The 18,068-nt window shown below is 47.7% G+C and overlaps 1 protein-coding gene across 6 annotated transcripts in view; it reads left to right on the forward strand.

Annotated features, from left to right (window-relative positions):
• Positions 1–18,068, forward strand: part of Tmem40 (transmembrane protein 40) — a 28,559-nt gene that overhangs the window by 2,334 nt on the left and 8,157 nt on the right. For 2 of the 6 annotated variants that reach the window (XM_087904407.1, XM_087904406.1), the window contains exons 2-4: positions 11,146–11,223; positions 11,877–12,005; positions 16,811–16,885. In XM_087904407.1, the coding sequence (XP_087760533.1) occupies positions 11,146–11,223; positions 11,877–12,005; positions 16,811–16,885 (282 nt within the window). Of the gene's footprint in view, positions 1–772; positions 800–11,145; positions 11,224–11,876; positions 12,006–16,810; positions 16,886–18,068 lie in introns of those variants that run through there. The other 4 variants (XM_087904409.1, XM_087904408.1, XM_087904411.1 and 1 more) reach the window with 3 other exon arrangements.

The following is an 18,068-nucleotide window of genomic DNA, read 5'->3' on the forward strand; positions in this document are numbered from 1 at the left end:
ATCTGTGTGTGGGTGGGTGTGTGTGATTGTGTACAAGTGCACATGCTGCAGCATGTGTAGAGGTTGAAGTACAACTTGCTGGAGTTAGTTCTCTCCTTGTTTTAGGTCCTGGGGATTGAACTCAGGTTGTCAAGCTTGGTGGCAAGTACCTTAACCCACTGGGCCATCTTACCAGCCCAGAATTCAGTTCCTTTGAGTATATACCTAGGAATGGAATCCTGGTAATCAAAGTTAGCATTTTGAGGGACTGCCAGACTGTTTTTCCAGGGCACGCTACACAATCTTACCTGGCCACCACAACCCATGAGGCCTCTCTCTAGCGCCTCCTTATCCCTCCTCGTCCTTGTCAACGCTGTTACTGTCTGTCCCATTTAACCATGCCAGTGGGAGTAAAGTGGAATCTCATTGTGGTTTTGATTTGTGTTTCCCTAATGAATAATGATGTAGAGATCTATTGGACACATGTATGAGAAACATCTGTTTATATCCTCTGCCCACTTTTAAACTGGGTTTGATGTCATTTTATTGTAACAGACGCGCGCGCATGCACACACACACACACACACACACACACACACACACCAGAACAACAACACAAACCAGCAAGCAGGCATCCAGAGCAAATGCTGGTCCACGTCTGAACATGGAACAGCCATGTCCAGATGAGCCTCTTGATGATAACCCAGCACTCAGTGCACTGTGCGGCTGAGCTGATGAGCTTTGGTTAGGTACAGTAATGCATTCTCAACTTATCTCCAGGTCCCAGTGTGTTGCCAGGACCCAATCCCACTGTAAGCCGGTAAGCATCTGTGTCTATACGTTAGGCATTGTACACTCAGGTCCTGTGGCCTGATGCTCTCAGGGAGTGAAGATGGCTACTGAAAGCAGAGAGAACCACTTTTTTTTTATAAAATAAGTGCTTTTCTTGTTACTGATCCAATAAGCAGTTTTGCACAGGTGAGAGTTGCAGGTCCTCAGTGATAATGAGGCTGGCGGAGAACTTGGGCCGTCTGAGCTTTTCCTGTTCTCTCTTGTACTTCCACGATTAGCTCTATCTCCATCCGTGGTTTCTTTCTGGGGACTCTGAAGCCACTTGCTCACCCTTGGGCCTGATTCGGCGGCAGCTGTATTGCCTGAGTCTCACATCTACGCAGTGGGGCTCCTGCACACTGCTTGTGCCTCAGCCTGCATTGTGGGGTTCCTCACCGGCCTTAGGGATACTGTACAAGGACACTGTGCTCTGCCTGACACGGGCTAAGGGTGCACATCAGGACTGTACTATGGGCTACTAGCTGGTGTTTTTTTTTTCCACTAAAAATGAGGTAGAGAAAGGCTCCTGGGGCTGGAGAGATGGCTCAGCAGTTAAGAGCACTGGCTGTTCTTCCAGAGGACCCAGGTTCAATTCCTAGCACCCACGTGACAGTTGACAACTATCTGAAACTCCGGTTCCAGGGGATCTGATGCGTTGATACAGACATGTGTGCAGGCAAAACATCAATACATATAAAGAAAAAGAAAAAAGACAAGTAAAAGGATCCTATGTGGCAGCACACACCTTTAATCCTGGGTGTCAAGTGTATTTCTCAAAGTCTGAGTCCAGCCTGCTCTACGTAGTGAGTTCTAAGACAGCCAGGGATACACAGTGAGATCCTGTCTCAAAAACAAACAAACAAACAAACAAAATTAGTATAAAGAGACAAACAGACTTTGTTTCTGCTCTGGAGATGTTTGTCCCAAGGGCTAACAGGTCCTGGACTGAGGACGTGGTCACTAACTGCTGCTGCTCACAAACTTGATTCCACACTTGACTGTGCTCAAGGTCACCCCAAAGCGGTTGTTTTTGAGAAAACTACTTCATGTACTGAGCTGGATGGTTTCACAGCCCAAATGGGAGTGACCTGTACTGATCTCGGGTAGCAGCCTGGGTTTGTTCAAGCGGTGTTCAAGCCTGAGTCCCTGTTCCTCCAGCACTTCTATTAGATGGAGTCTCAGGACCCCACATCCCCTGTTTTGTTGGTCTCTCCAGATCGAGTTCTATGCAGAGAATGAACCCCAGGATGAAGGATGGGGAGGATGGGGGTCATCTTCTCACTGTGGCCTGTGGCGGTGCTAACTTGGCTCTGTGCTTACTACGCCTTGTTGGCCTATGCTTCCGCTTTAACTGACAGTGTTTGTCCACCTACCATGTGTTGCACACCATGGTAGACGCTTACCTTTCAAGTTATCTTTAAACATCTCTTATCTTTAGGAGTTCAAGGCCAGACAGCTACATGAAATCCTTTCTCACACCGACGTCTGAGATCTAAGCCTGGTGTAGTGGTGCACACCTGTGATTCCAGCACGTGGAAGGCAGAGCTAGAAAGGTTATAAATTGGAGGCCAGCCTGAGCTACATAAAGAGACCATACAGCTCAGGAGAAAACAAAAACATTCCTGAGTTGCTTAATCTGGATTATTAATCCAGCAGGATTTAGACTCATTATGGAAACACACCTCTGAGGATGTTTTCAGAAAAGTTTAACTTAGGAGAGAAGACCCACCTTGAATGTGGGCATCCCAGCCTCCTGGGCTGGGATTCTAGATCAAATAAAAAAGAAAATTCAAGCTGAGCACCAGGTATTCATATTTCTGTGTTTCCTGACTCAGGGACAGTGTGACCAGCTGCCTCAGGCTTTTGCTCCATGCCATCCCCATGGTGATGGAGTATGTCAAACCATGAGCCAAAAGACACTCTTCCTTAGAAAATGAGACAAAATGAACAACAAAGAGTAAACCCGCCCTCGGTCTATCTGAGCAGTCTTCAGGCTGACCCCCCATCCTTCATCAATGTAGCTATAATCAGGCGTCACCCGCGACGGTCCCTTTGATCGTCTTAGTTCAGCCTGGGGGGTCATTCTCAGATCCTCTGTAGCTCCCAGGCCCTGGCAGCATCTTAGTTCTGCCGTGGGTATAGGTCTGTCTAGTCTGGGAAGTTGGCTGGACAGTGTGAGTTGTTGCCCCACCTTTGAATCCCCCGGTCTGACATGGGACAAAATAGAAGACAAAACAGAAACTGTGATGTTTTCCTTCTTTCCCTCTGAACAGTTCTGTGCCAGCTGGCTTTCCAACTCTATCACAAAATACCTGAGTTAATCTACTTACACAGAGAAAGTTTGCCAGGTGTGTGATACACTCAGAAAACAGGCAGAAGTGGCCAGCCTGGGCTACACAGCAAGACCTTATCTCAAGAAAAAAAATAGCAACAAAAATAGCCTGGGGATGCAGCTCAATTGGTAGAGTACTTGCTTAGCTACATGAGGTTTGGTCTCCAGCCCTAGAAAAACCATGCATGGTGGCCCATGCCTACGATCCCAGCACTGGAGAGGTGAATGCAGGATGATCAGAAATTCAAGGTCACTTTCAGATATATAAAAAATTGAGGGCATCCCGAAGAAACAATGGAATAAAAGTGAGGGTGTTGTGGAATGAGGGAAGAAAGGTGTGTGAGGTTTTAGCCCATGATCAACTTGCTTCGGGCCTGTGGTACAGAAGTGCAACCTGGCAGGAGCCTGTGGAAGAGTGAGACCAGAAAGACCAGGGTTCCACAGTCCCCTTTAAGGACATGCCTCCCAGTTACCTAACTCCTTCCCATTAGGGCCCTCCTACTGGGAAGCTCAGGAATGCTGCAGACCTGCTCTTTAAAACAAACAACAACAAAACAACCATTTTAATTACATTTATTTACGTATTTGTGTGTGTGCTGAAGTATGTGTGTGGAAGTCAGCGTGGGGGAGCCAGTCCCGAGGATGGAACTCAAGTTGTCCAGCTTTGTAGCAGGTGCCTCTACCCACTGAGCTGCCTCACCAGCTTAAGCTTGTTTCTTTCAGGTGTATGTGTGTGTTTGCACATGCGCACATCAGCAATGCGCGCCTAGAGACCAGAGGACAAGCTCAGGTCTTATTCCTTGGGACCTATTCACCTGTTTGTTCTTCAAAATTCTTATTATTGTTTTATTATGTGTGTGGGTGTTCTGCCTACATGAGAATGCCTAGTGACTGCAGAGACCAGAAGCAGGTATTGGGTGCCCTGGGACTGGAGTTTCAGATGATTGGGGGCTGTCATGTAGGTACTGGGAATCAGACTCAGGTCCTTTGGAAGAATAGCCAGATTTCTTAACTGCTGAGCCACATCGCCAGTCACCCACCTTGTTGTTTGAGACAGGGTCTTTCCTGGTCCTGGGGTTAAAGATTAGGTGAGACTGACTGGTCATCAGGTCCCAGGAATCTGCCTGTCTCTGCCTCTCCAGCATTGAAATTACAAGTGTGCACCATAGGTCTGGCTGTTTGCGTAGATTCTGGGCATTGAACTTTGGTCCTTATACTTGCAAGGTGAGCATTTTGCTGACTGAGCCGTCTCCTTGGCTTTTAAATTTAAAATTGATTTTTATGAAGCACTTTCTTTTCCTTTAAAGATTTATTTATGTATGTATGATGTATGTATGCATGTATGTATTTGTTTGTTCGTTCTTTCATTCATTCATTATGTATACAGTGTTCTCTCTGCATGTATGCCTGCCCACCAGAAGAGGGAACCTGATCTCATTATTGATGGTTGTGAGCCACCATGTGATTGCTGAGAAGTGAACTCAGGATCTCTGAAAGAGCAGCCAGTGCTCTTAACCTCTGAACCATCTCTCCTGCCCTTGAAGCACTTTCTATGTGTGGGAAACACATGGTCCTCGCTCACAGCAGCTCAGTGACCTTCTTAGCTCAACCCTCATAGAAACCCTTGCAACATGGCACCAACCATCTCACAGAGAGGGAAACAGGCTTGTAAAAAGGGAAATGGCAAAGTGGGAGTGAAGTGAGGACACAGGCTTCATATGTGTTCCCCCCCCCCCATCAGAATGGTTTGATCCGGACCCTGTCTGTGAAGAAGGACACAAAGGGTATGAGAGCCTGTGCTCTCCGCCTGCCACCCCAAGGAGCTCCAAAGCCCAGTGGTGGCATTTGTCTCTGTTGGTACAGGAGAAGCAAGTGACATGTCCACTGGCTTGGGGCAGATGTTGGTAGTCTCAGGATACTCCAGGGCCAGCCTCAAGGGCTGCTGACTCAGTTTCCTCTTGCAGCCCTGTTCTGAGGGTGACTCTGAAGGTACCCGTACTGATCGGTCATACCCCTGATCCCGTGGCTAGTGAAAAGGCCCCTGTGGTCTGTGTCCTGCGGCCACATGGGTTATGATTGATTCAGTGTACCCCAGCGTTCTGAGTGATGGGTCTGAGAGGCGGGTACTGTCCACAGTGGTTAGTGACAGCACCCAGGCCTGAGTTCTGGGGGGGTGGGGAGGGGATTGCGGCCCTGAGGTCATCAAGGCTGTGGAAAGCACTGGACTGCATTCTGGGGACAAGGACTGGGCTCTTGCACCGTCGAGGAGAGAGACCACATGAAGGAGCGATCTTTCCTGCAGACCTCAGTCTGTAATCTTCACACTGCACAAGTCTCACAAGGCACCAAAACACAAGCTTCCTGCCGTCGGAGCACGTTAAAGGCCCGCTGTCCTCACAAAGTTGTTAAACGCTGTTCTAGTTTCTCTGGCAGGTCCTAGCATGCCTGAGCCCCGAGGTTCTCTGTGATTGAACAGGTTAACCCGGAAGATTTATCTAGAAGGGAGTGCCCTTGTACTAGAATGTCAGCCCTGGGAGGGCAGAGATGGGGAAACAGGTCCAAAGCAATCCAGCGGTGTTTGGAGAGGGGAGACTGGAAACAGGTCGGCCATATGGGAGAGGTTCTGGCAGTGGACCAGTCTAGCTACGGGTGCAAAACAATTAGATAACCACCACATTCTCTCCTGATGTTGGATCCCTGACTTAAAACCTCCAATGAGTCTTAGGAATTCATGGTCCCGTGAAACCAGATCATTAGTTAAGTTTGGGAGACATTGTGTATCTAGAAGGGAGGGGGCTTATGTCTTATGTGATAAACAGTCATAAAAATGCTCAAGGAACTGAACCAGGTCCTAAGTGGTAAGATCTTGTGAAGCCTATTTGATGTTCCTCCTTCCCTGTCCTGCACGTCCTAAAATCCCTACTACCTCCAAGGCCCCTGTGCCTTTGCAGCCTAGCGAATATTGGAGGTATATCTAGTTGGGCATTGGAGGTTGAGGGAGCTCCAGATGAGTTCTGGCCCCAGAAAGATAAGGTAAGATTGGAGGATTGGGACATTCATCCAGTGACTGGAGGAGTAGTCGAGGAAGATCACCAAGACCAGTCACACCTGTGTAATGAAGCCTTGTGGGTGAAAACCCACAGGGACAGGCTGGCACACTCCAGACTATCTGTGTTTATCTGTGAGCCCAAGAACTCTGTGCCTCCTAAGGGGGGACAAAACAAACCAGGGCCAGGCTTGCTTTGTTTTTGTTGTTGTTGCTGTTGCTGTTTGCTTGAGACAGATTCTCGAGTAGCCCAGGCTGGCCTTCAGCTCTCTATATAGCCAAAGATGACTGTAACTTCTGAAATCTCTTGCCTCCATCTCCCCAGGGCTGGGATTACAGATGTGTGCCATCATAGCCATTTTATATGATGCTGGAGGTGGACCCAGGGACCAGGACTTGGGCATGCTAAGTAAACACTCTACCAACCAAACCACAGGGTTTCTCTGTAGCTTTGGAGCCTGTCCTGAAACTAGCTCTTGTAGACCAGGCTGGTCTTGAACTCACAGAGATCCGCCTGCCTCTGCCTCCCAAGTGCTGGGATTAAAGGCGTGCGCCACCACCGTCCATCCCGTCCTGCTTTTTCTTCTTTCCTTCCTTCCTTCCTCCTTCTCTTTTTCTTTTCTTTTCTTCTTTCCTCTTGTTTTGGGGACAGGGTCTCACGATGTATCCCTGGCTGTTCTGGAACTCACTATGTAGAACAGACTGGCCTCAAGCTCACATATATCTATCCTTTTCTGCCTTCTGAGTGTTGGGACTAAAGGCGTGCACCACTATGCCTGGCAAGCTTGCTTTTACAAGTGTAGTGGCCAGGGCAGCGTCTCGGGGTTTGATCTCCTGTCAGACCTCTCCCCAACACCACTGCTTGGAGATGAAGTTTCCCAATGCACCCCGGCCACACATTCAGACCACAGCAGTGACCACATACAGGTTCCTTTGTTTCCTGGCCTTAGATTTCCCCTCTGTGAAACAGAGTCCTCTGGTACCTCCCTCCTGGGTGGTGTGACAGTGACATAGGAGGAGCAAGTTGTGAGGCTGAGAGGGCTTGCTGTGGTCACTAGCACCCCCAGCGGGCAGGTGACAGCGAGAACTGGTGGAGAAACCCAGTCCTGGGCACACAGATGCCATGCTGACATTGGCAGCGTGGGATGAGAACATGGAAAGACGAAGGGCCTGGGCACAGCAATGGCTCAGATGCTGAAAGGCTGTTCTTGCAGAGGACCTGGGTTTGGTTCTCAGTACCCATATGGTGGCTCACAATCCCCTGGAACTCTAGTTCCAGAGGACCCAATACCGACCTTCCTCTGCAATGGTTCCATCTGCCCCTGCTGATAGGTCAGCTGCTTTGGATTCTAGGAAGACCCTAACTGAACCAGCCTGAGCTATATAGGAAGACCCTAACTGAACAATAGTAGCAACACCAACAAAACAAACTAGATGCGGTGGGACATGCCTTTAGTCCCAGCACTTAAGCAGAGGCAGACAGAGCTCTGTGAGTTCTTGGCCAGCTTGGTCTACAGAGGGAGTTCCGGGTCAGCCAGAGCTATATAGAAAGACCCTGTCTTAAAAACCAACAAACCAAACAAACAGACAAGGGGGTACGGGTAGGGTCTGGGATGTTGCTCAGTAGCCAAGAACCTGTTTAGCATGTCCTGGGTTTGATTCCCAGCACAACAACAAATCAAAACAACTCAGCACAGCTCAGTACTGCACGTAATCGAACACACTGTGTTCTCTTTCCTCCTTTTTCTCTCTTCGCTTCTTTTTCTCACCTCCCCAAGGTCTGTTTCGGCTCAAAGGAAGCCATGTGTTACATGGTTTGGTTTCTGTAGTGCTGGCAAGGAACCCAGGGCCTTGCCCACTCTACCACTGAGCTGCTCCTGTCCAGGCTGTGGCTTCTCCCAGCAAGCTCCTCCTGCATGCCTCTTGGTGAGGTCGTGTCTCTAGGTCGTGTTGTGCAGTGTACTGCAATTAGAACCTTGACTGTGAAATTTTTAAAAACTGTGTATGCTTTCTTGTAGTTGAAAAGTATATAAAGGGAAGATGGAGCAAAGACACTAAAAGAGGAAGGGCCACCTCAGGCCCTACCTCTGAGAAGTTCCCATTTGTCCCTTCTGATGGGTCAACACCATACTACCTGAGAAAGCTGGGTTTGGTATGTGCCCCCGCAGACCCAGCTACTCAGAGGAGAGGATGGCTTGAGCTCAGAAGTGTAAGACCAGCCTGGGTGATACACAAGACCCCCTCCCTTTAAAAACCAAAAACATGGGGGCTGGAGAGATGGCTCAGAGGTTAAGAGCATTACCTGCTCTTCCAAAGGTCCTGAGTTCAATTCCCAGCAACCATATGGTGGCTCACAACCATCTGTAATGGGGTCTGGTGCCCTCTTCTGGCCTGCAGGCATACACACAGACAGAATATTGTATACATAATAAATAAATAAATATTAAAAAAAAAACAACCCAAAAACATGCCCTTGGAAGTTCCCTAGCCTCTGAGGACACTCACTCCGGTGTCTGGAGTGGCTATATCTAAGCCAGGGTAGCAGAATTTCATAATGCTACTAGTGACTGTTTATGGCTTCCTTCTTGATGCTAGCTACAGGTTTGGGCATCGGTGCCATCTGGACTCCAATCTCCCAACCTGGACAGAACAGCAGCCCTTGCTCAGTCCCTTCCAAGCTATGTGTGCCTGGCAAGTTCCTCAGTTTCTCTGTGCCTTGGTATTCTTACCTATAAAATGGGTATGTTCACAGTGAGCCCTGATTGGGTAGTGGTGACTGTCTGGCAGCCCTGGGAGTTGTTTCATCATCGTCGTAGTCCTTGCCATCCTCCTGTCAGCGCTGTCACCTTTCGCTCTGTGCCTCACCCTGTGCATGTAGAGAATGGGAATCAGAGACATCAACCAGCCTGAGTCCCTGCCTTGTCTAGGTTCATGATCTTGTGGGAATGTCAGATCCTCTGAGGAGCCTTACCTGAAACATGAAGTACAGGTGTGTGGAAGTTACTTGCCTTCATGTCAGTAACACTTAAATAGCAGGTGTGTGTGTGTGTGTGTGTGTGTGTGTGTGTGTGTGTGTGTGTGAAAACAGATTGGTTTGGATTCCTATTTCACCCACAACCATTAAGTATTTCCACCAGGCCATTATATTTATCTACTCCTGTCCACTAGCAAGGGAACACACGGCTACACCCAACTTCAAAGGATTCTGGGAAATGTAGTCTCCAGTTGGTAGTTTCTGGATTATCTAAAATCTGGAGGTTGGACCCAGTCACGTGTATTTCCTCCCCACAATCTGCTCTTCTAGCCATTTGGTTTTTTTTGTGTCTCCACCGGCACACACACCTCTAGTGACCTCTAGTGATTTCTCAGAAGCTCAGGAAAGCTGAACATGCTGTCCCAAAGGGACTCAGTTCCCAACTCCTGGCTTGATCTTCACCATCCACCCATAAATATTCTGACCGGCCTTCATGGTAGCCCATGAGCAAGTTTGTGTCCCTGGTCACTGTTTTCAGGTGTGAGAGACAGAATTTGAACTCTGGAGTCCCAGCCTGTGCTAGCTGAAAGCCGACATCTCGTATAGATGCATAGCAAAGCTGCCTGTTGTTTTCTATGTTGTTCTGATTTACCAGTAAAGTCTCAGAAGTCAGATACTGGGGTGAAAACCCGCTAGATCAGAGAAACTCTGTCTTCCAAGCTCCTTCGTGCTCTCTGGCTAATTCTTGTCAACTAGTCGTTGGCTCCACCCCTGATCCACAGTCTCAAGGTTTCACAGTGCGATCAAATATCCCACAATAGCTGACCTTGCAGGATTATTGTAAGGGTCAAATAAGACCATCTTTCAAAAGATCTTTTATTGTCTGGGAATTCACAGACGAGGGCTGATCCTGCTCCTACCTGACTGGTCTGTCAACAGTGCAGAGGAAATTGTGGACACATGCCCTTTGTAAATGAGTGATGTAATTCAGGTACAGGGTGGCATGTGTTTTTGTTTTGAATGTATTTATTGTATGTGTATGGGTGTTTTGCCTCCATGTGTGTGTGTATATCATTGCCTGTAGTGCCCCTCCAAGGCCAGAAGATGGAGTAGGATCCCATGGAACTGGTATTAGGGATCATTGTGAGCCACTTTGTGGGTGCTGGGAATGAAACCCAGATTCTCTGCAAGAGCAGCAAGTGCTCTTTTTTCTTGTTGTTACTTTGTCTCTTTGAAGTACGGTCTTACTATGTAGCTCTGGCTGGCCTAGAACTCCCTATGTAGACCAGGTCAGCCACAAACTCAAAGATCCGCTGGCCTCTGCCCCCGGACTGCTGGGTGCCACCATGCCCAGCTGTAACAAGTGCTCACTCATAACTGCTGACCCATCTCCCCACCAGCTCCTGTTGTCTTTCTACCTTTAAATAAATAAATGTAAAAAAAAAAAGTAAGAAGTAGAGACTGCCAGGCGATGGTGATGCACGCCTTTAATCCCAGCACTCGGGAGGCAGAGGCAGGCAGATCTCTGTGAGTTCGAGCTAGTTCCAGGACAGGTTCCAAAGCTACACAGAGAAACCCTGTCTCAAAAATCAAATCAAACAAACAAACAAGCAAAACAAAACCCACCATCACCAACAAAAAGACCAAAACCTAAGGTATAAATAGCATACCTTTAAAGGGGTTCTGTTGCCGGGCAGTGGTGGTGCATGCCTTTAATCCCACCACTCGGGAGGCAGAGCAGGCGGATCTCTGTGAGTTCAAGACCAGCCTGGTTTAAAAGAGCTAGTTCCAGGACAGGCTCCAAAGCTACAGAGAAATCCTGTCTCGAAAAACAAAACAAAAAAGAAAACAAACAAAACCCAAAAATCCTTATAACTTCAAATGTTGTGTGCTTCCTTCCTTTCCTTATTCATTTGCCAAACTCTTTACATATGAAGAATGTTAACTAAACCAAAGTTAACAACTCAACTGTTCTTCTTCCAGGGAAAGTGATGGAGGCTTCATCTTCTTCCCAGTCTCAAGACAGCAGTGGAATCCACAGGGAAACAGAAAGCCTGGACTGTAAGTTTGCCTTCTCAGATCCTCTGAGCACGGTCTCTGGGGATGTGGGTCCAGCATGGATGGGACTGGGACCATCAAAGTCCCTGCTCAGGTCATGTGGCATGAAGGCCACATCAAAGCTGTAGCAGAGAAGTGGTTTTCCATTCCCATTCCCATGCCTGTTCCCCCACACTTCCTAGCTCAGCAGGTCCCCAATTTCTCCCCAGAATTTGAGAAGTTTCTAGGCATCTTGTTTAGGAAATGGGGAGCATCTCTAGAAGCTGGGAAGGGTCTCATGCATCTGTCCTTGGAGAAGAGGAAGGTTTAGGACCTGACCACAGGCTGCCTCTCTGTGTGACTTAGAGACTGCTAAACCAGTGCCCACTCTGAGTCTGGAGTTCTCTAGGTGGGGTATGGGGACAAGGGGGAAAGGGTCTTAGAAGTCTCTTTTCTAGGATCTGTGTGCAGAGGAATGTTTGCCTAGGGCTGTCTTTGACACCTCTACCCCCACCCAGAGGTCTCTGAGAACCTTGATCTTGGACACCTCCATTGGCCTTGGATGTTCGGGGAGTAGTTCCCGTTGGTTCACTGAGTGCTCCATGGAGAAGCTGTACTGTGGCCAGGGAGGGGGCAGGGGGCAGGGGGCACTCACTACCTTGCCTGTGTACCTCCAGACCAGGAGACGGAGTTCCACAAGCAGGATGAAAAGGCCCACGAACGATCTGAGAGAGACAAGTCTTCCTCCTCCTCCTCATCCTCCTCCTCCTCCTCTTCTTCCTCCTCATCTTCCTCCTCCTCCTCAGGTATAGCAAACGTTCTTAGGAATGGGGTGTGACTTGATGGTACAGTGCTTGCCTCATAAGTACAGAGCCCTGGGTTCCATCCCCAGAAACACACACATACACACAAACAGAGAAATAAATTTAGAAAACATATAGGTTGAATTTATTTTTTATTTTTTGGTTTTTCAAGACAGGGTTTCTCTGTGTAGCTTTGGAGCCTGTCCTGGAACTCGCTAGACCAGGCTCTGTAGACCAGGCTGATCTTGAGCTCACAGAGGTCCTCCTGCCTCTGCCTCCAGAGTACTGAGATTAAAGGTGTATGTCACCACCGCCCAACTAAGGCTGAATTTATAACTACATTGGAGCTATCATTTATTGAGTGGTTACTACCAGGTACTCTTTCAAGTAGTTTACATGTAAGAACTCAACCAATTCTTGCAGGACCTCATTAAGGAAGATATAATATATTGGTAGTCTCATTTTTCAGGTGAAGCCCAGGGAGGCTATGTGACCTGCTTTAAGAAAGCTCAGTAACAAACTTGGAGGTCTTTCTGGGATTGGGGAGTGTATGGGAGTAGGTTCTCTGCTTGCTCAATTGGAGTGTCAGCACTGTGATCTATTTTACACGGTGGGTCTGAGCTTACGATTCCTAGGCTTAGGCTGAGGGTGTCGCTCTGCTGGTAGGGTTCTTGTTTAATACAAAGCCCTGGCTTCCATTCCCAGTACAGCACAAACCTGGTATGATGATGCACATCTATAATCCTACCACCCAGGAAGTGGAGGCAGGAGGATCAAAAGTGCATGATCGTCCTTACCTATCCTGGGCTAGTTGAATGAATAACCACTAAATAAAGTCAAGGATGGTGATATACACCTTTTTTTATTGTTTTTATTGAGCTCTATATTTTTCTCCCCTCCCCTCCCCTCCAACCCTCTCCCATGGTCCCCATGCTTCCAATTTACTCAGGAGATCTTGTCTTTTTCTACGTCCCATGTAGTTTGAATCCATGTATGTCTCTTTTAAGGTCCTCTTTGTTATCTAAGTTCTCTGGGATTGTGAATTGTAGGCTGATTTTCTTTGCTTTATGTCTAAAGCCACTTATAAGTAAGTACATATGATATTTGTCTTTCTGGGCCTGGGTTACCTCATTCAGTATGATGTTTTCTAGATCCACCCATTTGTGATATATACTTATAATCCCTACACTTTGGAGCCAGAGGCAGAAAAATGAGCAGGCTGTCCCAGACTAGCCTGGGCCACACAGAGAGACTGCCTCAAGCAAAGAGAAAATAAACAAACACACCCTTTAAAACACAAATTTATGTTATGAATAAATCATAGGCAAATAATTGTCAATCACTTGTTAATGGACATTGTCCCTGACTGATAGAATCTGGAGTATGTTTTATTTTATTTATATTTTTCATGATACTTTGCAATGAAGATCCTTGTTTTTCTTTTTCATTGATGTATATTTCTAAAATATAGAAAAGAAGGAAATGGGGGGGATGGAAGGATAACTCAGCAGTTAAGAGCACTGACTGCTCTCCTAGAGGTCCTGAGTTCAATTCCCAGCAGCCACATGGTGGCTCACAACCATCTGTAATGGGATCTGATTCCTTCTTCTGCTGTGCATGAGGACAGAACATTCATACACATAAAATGCATGAATAAATAGATAAATCAAAAAGAAAAGAAGGAAATTGAAAGGCCAGAAAAGATTCCATTTCTTGCCGGGCCCTTTTGGGGCCAGCCCCCAGGATAACCTGAAGGCTGCAGAAGGGCTGAAGGCAGCCCCCAGCCCCCAGGAGGAGCTGGAGGCTGTAGGACCCCTCTTTAGGGGAAGTATTAGCTAATGGAGAAACCTAAATTGCATAAAGTTGCTGACTGCAGCCCATTCCCCCACCCAACTTCCCGTATCAGCTGGGTAATATGAGCTGGGTAATATTTCAAGCTGCCCCTGCGATTAGCACAGGTCAGCATATGTTTGGAGGAGGTAACCAGGGTGGGCTGTGCTATTTCCCTTAGATACTAATAACCTATCAGGAACTAACAGCTGAGCTTTATCTCACCTTTAGCAAATTATGATATAGGATACATAATTTTATATTTTGAGACTGTAACCTTGTAATAGTTTTGTGGTTAGACGGGGTCCTTCTCCCTCCACTGCTGCATCAGACTGTGAGGCAGAGGACCCGTACTAGCCTGTACTTAATAAACTAAATCTTGTTTTTTCATTTGGAAGTGTGGATCCGTGGTGGTTCTCTTGGGGGTCCTTGGACTCAGGCACAACATTTGAGGGCTCGTCCTGGATCCCCAAGACCCCTGGACCCTCACCCCAAAGGTTTCTGGACCACTGGTGAGAGATGTTGTCTGTCAGATGTTTGTAGCTGTGATTTCTGTCTGACCTCTGTTGTGTATGAATCTGGTAGCCCGCTAGAAGGCAGTTTCTGGGGTTCCCCTTTCTCTGTGGGCTGAAAATTCTTTTTCCTTTCAAAGCTGCCCAGGCCAGTGTCTGTGGTGGCATGCCGTGTCTGAGCCTGTGAGATGCCCCGTGACGGTTGATGTCTGGGACAGCTGACAGACGTGTCATTGGTGCCAGAGTCACGGGCATCCAAGAAGACACTCTGGAGCCCACTGGGGGAGCATGCCCCCGTCTGGAAGAAGTTGGGTCCTCCTCATTGTCCAGAGCCCCTGCAAGGAGCCTGGAGTCTGTGCAAAGTGGAGAGGCAGGTTCTGGCAAGCTCCTCTTTTGGAGGGCTTGGAGCCCAGTCTGGAGGATAGTAAGTCCTCAGTAACCCGGAGCCTCTGAGGGAGCCAAGGTCTTGTAGGGTTTTTGGAATCGTGGATGCACCCCAAGCCAGGAGAGGTAGCCACAGTTTCAGACCCTAACTGAGTCTTTGAGGCCTTGCTGTTTTCTTCCTGTAGCTTACATTTGTTTTCTGATCATTGTCTATTTGTTTATCGTGCTTGAGTCTGGACTGCCGAGGACTGAGAAACTGGGACAGAGCTTCAATGTGGGAGGAAAAGGGAAACACACAGCAGAGATGATGGCACATGCCTGTGACCCCAACACTCAGGAGACGGAGGCAGGAGGATTGCCACAAATCTGAGGCCATTCTGCTCTCTAGTGAGTTCTAGACCAGCCAGCACTAGATGATGAGACCCTGTATCAAAAGTAAAGTGGGTGGGGAGAAAGTCACCCCACATCTTAGTCATTAAGATAAACACATCTGTTAGCTTGATTTGTAGTCAGTCTTCCATATTCATAGACTCCACATGCTCGGATCCAGCCAACCAAGGGGTGAAAAGCAGACAAACTGTGCCTATACTGAACACAGATGGCTGTTTAGTTATCATATTACTAACAACACCAAGTATGAATTATGTAGTGTTCACATTGTAGTAAATATTACAAGCAATCTAGAGGTGGTTTAAATAACAAAGAGGGGTAGGCAAGATGGCTCAGTGGGTGAAGGTGCTTGCTGCCAAGCCGACCACCTGAATTCAGTCCCTAGGACCCACATGACCCACATGATAAAAAGAGAAAAACAGCTATAGAGAGTTGTACTCTGGGGCTGGGGAGATGGTTCAGTGATTAAAAGTACTGGCTGCTCTTCCAGAAGACCTGGGTTCGATTCCCAGCACCCATATGGCAGCTCACAGTTGTCTGTAATTCCAGTTTCAGGGGAGATCTGACACCCTCACACAGACATACATGCAGGCAAAACACCAATGCATATAAAATAAATAAATAATTTTAATAAGAATTATAAAAAAGAAAGTTGTCCTCTGAACTTCTACACATATGCTGTAGCATGTGCTTCCCTGACCAAACACAAATAAATATTTTTTAAATTAAGAAAAACAGCATAAGAAGACGCATACAGTGTCTATGCAAATCCTCACTGTTGTATGTAAGGGACTGGCATGCTTGTAGATTTTGGTGTGTGCGGCAAGTCTTAGAACCTTGTCCCGTGCATAGCAAGGGACCATATTACAGCCGGCTCTTCTGTGTCAGCTGAAATTACATGAGCACTGATTTGGAAGCTCAGCTGATGGACTTCCTGGAATTTTAATGAATCCACAATTGATCAGGAAGTCCCTAAAAACATGGAGGGAACTCATCTGGGGCCATCTGTGTAGTTTTGAGAGAAAGTCCTGCTGCCAGGAACTCCTGGCTCTGAATTCTTAGACCACTGACTAGTCTAAGACAGACACAGCTCAGCCACGCTTTACAGCCCTTCAGCCTCCTGCTCCAGCTAGGCAGCCTGAGACGATGGAAGAGGTGGACTGTGACCTTCAGGAGCTCAGGTGGGTGGAGGGACAGAAATCCGCCAGCCCTCCTGGTGACTGACTCAGGAACAAGGCAGTTAGAGCCATAGAAATCCCAGGTGGAGAGGACAAGGCCAATGAGGGTCTGAGCAACATGAATACAGTTTCTACAGGACATGTGACATCAGCTTAGCTTCACAATCAGGAAGACAAGTGGGAAAGAGTTCCAGGCCAGTAGACACACAGCAGCCGACACCCAGAGTCACATGATGTCACGAGGGCAGAGATGGTACACTGTTGTGCTTGGTGGACTCGCTATAAGATGGCACGTCATGGAACTTGGTTGCCTCTTCAGGAAAGTTTCCCTGGGCAGCAGCTTCCCTGGGCAGTAGGATTCAGTCAGAAAATAGGACAGTGACACAGAAAGTTAGGGGCCGCTGTCCTATTCTGCAACCAGGCAAAGCGAGGTCACTGAGAACATCCTCCAGAGCGACAGTGGTCCTGGCTCCTTCCAGCCTGAGGCCCTACAGCTTGTGTTTACTCCTCACAGACAGCAGCGATGAGGACCGGCATGCCAGAGGTCCCAGGGAACATCGAAGGAAGGCCCACAGGGACGGCTCTCCTGGTAGGCGGCAGGCTCCCCACCTCTCCTTTGCTTCTTGGATCACTGTGGAGCTTAGTGCGGCTGTGTGAGGAGGTTCCTCACAAAGTGCTGTCTGTAACCATATGGATGGGAAATAGTCTACTTAACACCCCATTACAGCTACAACAACCGGACAGGAGCAGAAAGCTGGGCTCTGTTTGTTGATAGTCATGGTGTGGGTTTGTATGTTTTGAGGCAGAGTTTCACTGTGTGGCCTTGGCTATTCTAGAACTCACTACGTAGACCAGGTTGGCCTCGAACTCACATAGATCCTCTGCCTCTGCCCCCTGAGTGATGGGGAAAGTGTGTGCCCTCACACCCTGCTTTGTTTTTGATGAGCATTTCTCTAGCTCTGGCACAGTAAGTGGCAAGTCACAGAACTCAACTTCACCTCAAATGTATTTGTAAAACATCTTACCCAGAACAGAAAGAAGGGGGATGGTGAGCTGGCTTAGCAGGTTAAAGGCACCTGTCACCAAGCTTGATGACCTGAACTGCATGCCTGGGACCCACATGGGAGAGAACTGACTTCTAAAGCTGTCCTCTGACCTCCACATGCACACTGTGGCAAGAGCTCCATGTCCCCATGCAAATAAATAAATATTAAAAAGAATAGTTTACAGAACAGGAAAGCATAAAGATGTTGATAGTAATTATAATATTCAAGTTGTGAGGCTTATTTATTTATTGCAATACTAGGGTGGTACCCAGGGTTCATGCAAGTGTTCTTCCACTGAGCTACATTGAGCTACAACCTCAACACCCCCCCCCTTTTGAAAAATGTATCACCAGGTGATGGTGGTGTACGCCTTTAATCCCAGCACTCGGGAGGAAGAGGCAGGTGGATCTCTGTAGTTCGAGGCCAGTCTGGTCTACAAGAGCTAGTTCTAGGACAGGCTCCAAAGCCACAGAGAAACCCTGTCTCGAAAAACTAAAAAAAAAAAAAAAAAAAAAAAAAAAAGGAAAAGGAAAAAGAAAAAGGAAAATGTATCACTACGTATATGAGTGTTTTGTCTGCATGTATGTATGTGTACCATATGCATGCAAGATCCCACAGAGGCCAGAAGAGGGCATCTGATCTCCTGGAACTGGAGTCGCAGATAGTTCTGAGCCAACTTGTGGGTGGGGTCTGGGAGCTGAACCTGGGTCCTCTGCAAGAGCAGCC

This window comes from Myodes glareolus, chromosome 3 (genome assembly GCF_982192425.1).
Source record: "Myodes glareolus chromosome 3, mMyoGla1.1, whole genome shotgun sequence".
Lineage (NCBI taxonomy): Eukaryota > Metazoa > Chordata > Mammalia > Rodentia > Cricetidae > Myodes > Myodes glareolus.